Here is a 3584-nt window from a genome sequence, read left to right on the forward strand (position 1 = left end):
TCCTCCTGGGTCCCTTCCTCTGACTGCATTCACACACCAAGTTGCAGAGAAGACACACATGGCTATAAGGACTGCTAATATTAAATGTTTTGTCCTATATTTAATATGTTTATTTATTATGGCTATCGTATTTCAGAAATGGTGCTTCAAAATTTTATCATTTTTCCATCATTTTCTTATTGATTTCTATGAGTTTTTTTTTTTTAACATGCTCTGCCTTTTGTCTTGTTCCAGATTTGCATTGCAGATGTAGTTTCACTGTGTGATTTAAGATTCCACATTCTTTGCTGTGACTTTTTTTTTTTTTTTAAGATTTATTTATTTGTGCATACAGAACTGGGGTACAGGCCAGAGGCTCAGGGGCAGCGAGAGGCGAGACAGAGCAGGGAGCAGAACAGGCAGATCGACGAAGTTCACTGCTGAGGGGAGCAGCGGGCGGGCCAGGAGAGGTCTGCCACGCCATGTGGTCACCTCCAGGGCAGGCGGGAATCGAACTCATGTGGAAGTGGCTTTATCTTCTTAGTGCTGTGCTTTAACCCGCTGCGCCACCAGGGAGGGCCCTCTTTGCTGTGACTTTTAACAAAGAATTTAATATTACACTTTCTTTTCAAAGGCAGTAGGTAGAGTTTAATGGGCTTCATTTTGTACTTTCAAGATGGCTTCCTTTGGTGACTTCTATCAATGTGAAGAAAAGTCAGCATTATTCTTGATTATGTTTCCCAAAACATGAGGTGTCAACATTCTCTAGATAATTGAAAAGATTTAATCCCCAAGAAATCAACATTTTCAATATATTGGTTTTATTTTTTGTTTCAATCCTTTAGTTCACAGAGTAGTTAAAATACGGGTAGGAATGGTAAAGTGTGAGTAGTGATAAGAACTAGCCCTAAGGTGGCTGAGTGAATGCGACCTCTTTGTGGGGAGGGTTACCTTGTTATTATTGGCAGTGAACTGGGGTAAATTTGTATTGTCTCAACTAACTTCACAGAAATACAATTCCCAGAATTTCTTTCTTGTTTTTTCGGGTTGGGGTTGTCTGCACAGGGATTAGTGCCAGAGCTGAGGGCAGCTGTGACGCAGCAGCCAGGTTTTGTCTTCTGCAGGCCGGAGGCGGCTCCAGGCAGGTGGCGACTCACCTGTGCTGCCCCTGCTCTGCCCTTCAGCTCAGTGCTGACCACAGCCCCGCCGTCATCAGATGTCCTTCCTCTGTCTGGGCCAGGTCTGCATGTGGCAGGATGCAGGTGATACCCATTTCACCTGAAGCTACCTAACCCATGTTTGAGGAAGTGAGAGACAAGTTGCACTTTTCTTTCTGGTTTCAACGACTTCATAGGCTCAAGCGTTTGCTAAGAGGCAGGTTGTGCAAGGTTTGTCCACATCAAGGATTCCTTACAAATGTTATACTAAGAAATTTATAGCAAATGCAGTGGCTAATGTCCGTATTAATAGGAGACCATGGGCCCTTCGTGGTGGCACAGGGGGAGAAAGCACAGCACTAAGAAGCTAAAGCCATTTCCGCATGAGTTCGATTCACGCCTACCCCAAGGTGGAGGTGATCCATATGGCGCGGCTGACCTCTCCTGACCCACCCACCACTCCCCTCAGCAGTGTGCTTTCACAGTCAACCTGTTTCTGCTCCCCACTCTGTGTCTGGTGAATTCTCTCACCGCCACAGCACCTCTGGCCTGTACCCAAGTTCTGTACGCACAAATAAATAAACCTTTAAAAAAAAAAAAAAAGAAGTTAAAGCCACTTCCACTTGAGTTCAGTCCTCACCCTGGAGATGACCCACATGGCGTGACAGACCTCTCCTGAATGACTGCCCTCTGCTCCCCTCAGCAGTGTACTTTATCAGCTGGCCTATTCTGCTCCCCACACTCTCTGGTGAAGCCTCTCACCTCCCCTGCACCTCTGGCCAGCACTGCAGCTCTGTTTCAATAAATAAATAAATCTTTAAAAAAACAATAGAAGATTTTTGTGTAGATTCTGTTACTAGTTCCAGCAATGGCATGAGGGCTAAACCCTGTGACTCAGCATTATTCTACTTCAATAACTATGGTTCTGCTTCTCTGAATATATCTTAACTGAAAAGCCTAAAGGAAACAGCTAAGGAAATGATTTTCATGATGGTCCAGATGACTGGAGCCAGTTTCAGTGTGAGCATTTTTAAGTGCAGCTGCCACTTGGAATCATTATGGGGCAATTTTTTCAACATTGGACAAATATGCAAATGTCCAGTACCACTGACTTTAAGTGAACAAATAAGACTGTGAATGTATTAGAAGAACTATATTCTTGACACATTTCCAAATGACATAAAAGGAGTTTTTACTCAGAATTATCCCTGATCAGGACCACAGAAGAATCAACCACAGTCACCGCCATCGCCTGTCCAGCACATGCAGGTGTGACTTCAGCTCGGATCCTGAGCAGATGTCTTTCTTACATTTCTTGCACTCAGGGTTTTTGTTCACCTTTTACTATCATTTCAAACACAGTGTATCTCTGAGAGCACAGAAATACATTGCTGAATCTTCAAGTTGTAAGGATTTAATGGTGAGGGAGAAGGTATAGTCTGTTTTCTGGAGTTTTACAGAAAAGCGGCCCTTTACCGCATTGTTATCAGAAGAATACTGACGAATAACATTAGTCATCTTCCCATCGGGAAGCTGCTTGTACCAGTACAGGTAATAGTAACTCCAACTCCAAGGTACTTCATACCGACACTTCAGGGTGACTTCTAACTTTATTTGTTGGACTGTAGTTGGCTCGTCTTGAATTACTTTCTGGGCCACACCAGATCCTGTGGGGAAATAAGAAAACAGAGCTAATGCAATGAATAAAATATTATAGAATTAGGCTAGTTTTGTATCCAAAGATAAATCAAGTTGAAGTTGTCACATGCTCTCCCCAGTGCTCTTCCCCTCACCCATGACAAGCACCATGTGCCCGGTGCTGTGCTTCAACCCTCCCCACCCCCGCCTGGCCCCAACCTACCAGAGCAGGCGAAGGCCACCAGTGCCCACAGCAGGCTGGAGGGCGCCATGGGGCGTGTGTGCAGTTGTGCCTCCAGCTGGGAGCCCCCGTGTCTCTGAGAGACTGGCGAGGTGTTTATGTAGTTCCTGGGTGTGATGCTCATCTCTCACAGGAAGTGGGGTTTCTTATGTTCCATTGATTGCTGGGTCACTTATAGGTAGAAAAGACTGGCTCACCCAAACATTTATATTATTACCTTTATATTATTACATAATAATAAAAACAAGTCAATACATAATAATAAAAACAAAATGCACCAATAAAGGAATTCATAGTACAGATTTGAGATGAGGTAAAATGAAGATTGAATCTCTGATAATTTTGAGTGCAAAAATATGGGGGATTCATGAAACAGAGTGCTATGGATTTTCCCCCTCCCTGCAAGTATTTAATGCTCATTCATTTACCTTGTATAATTACCCTCTATCTAGAAACTAATAAATTTTTAAAATCCATGGGTCTTGTTATAGGGCACCCCAATTCTGTTAGAGGACAGGGGGAGAGGGACACCCCTGAAGCCCCAAAACCTGCCTGCTCTAAGTGGGTTC

General features: G+C 43.8%; 1 gene segment (V, D, J or C); it reads right to left on the reverse strand.

Moving 5' to 3' along the window:
• Positions 1-2483: 2483 nt before the first annotated feature.
• On the reverse strand, positions 2484-3046 carry LOC101625441. The segment is given in 2 exon segments: positions 2484-2803; positions 2998-3046. Coding segments are annotated over 2 exon segments (369 nt in total).
• Positions 3047-3584: the final 538 nt, after the last annotated feature.

This window comes from Condylura cristata, unplaced genomic scaffold, assembly GCF_000260355.1.
Source record: "Condylura cristata isolate star-nosed mole 26May11 unplaced genomic scaffold, ConCri1.0 scaffold00045, whole genome shotgun sequence".
Lineage (NCBI taxonomy): Eukaryota > Metazoa > Chordata > Mammalia > Eulipotyphla > Talpidae > Condylura > Condylura cristata.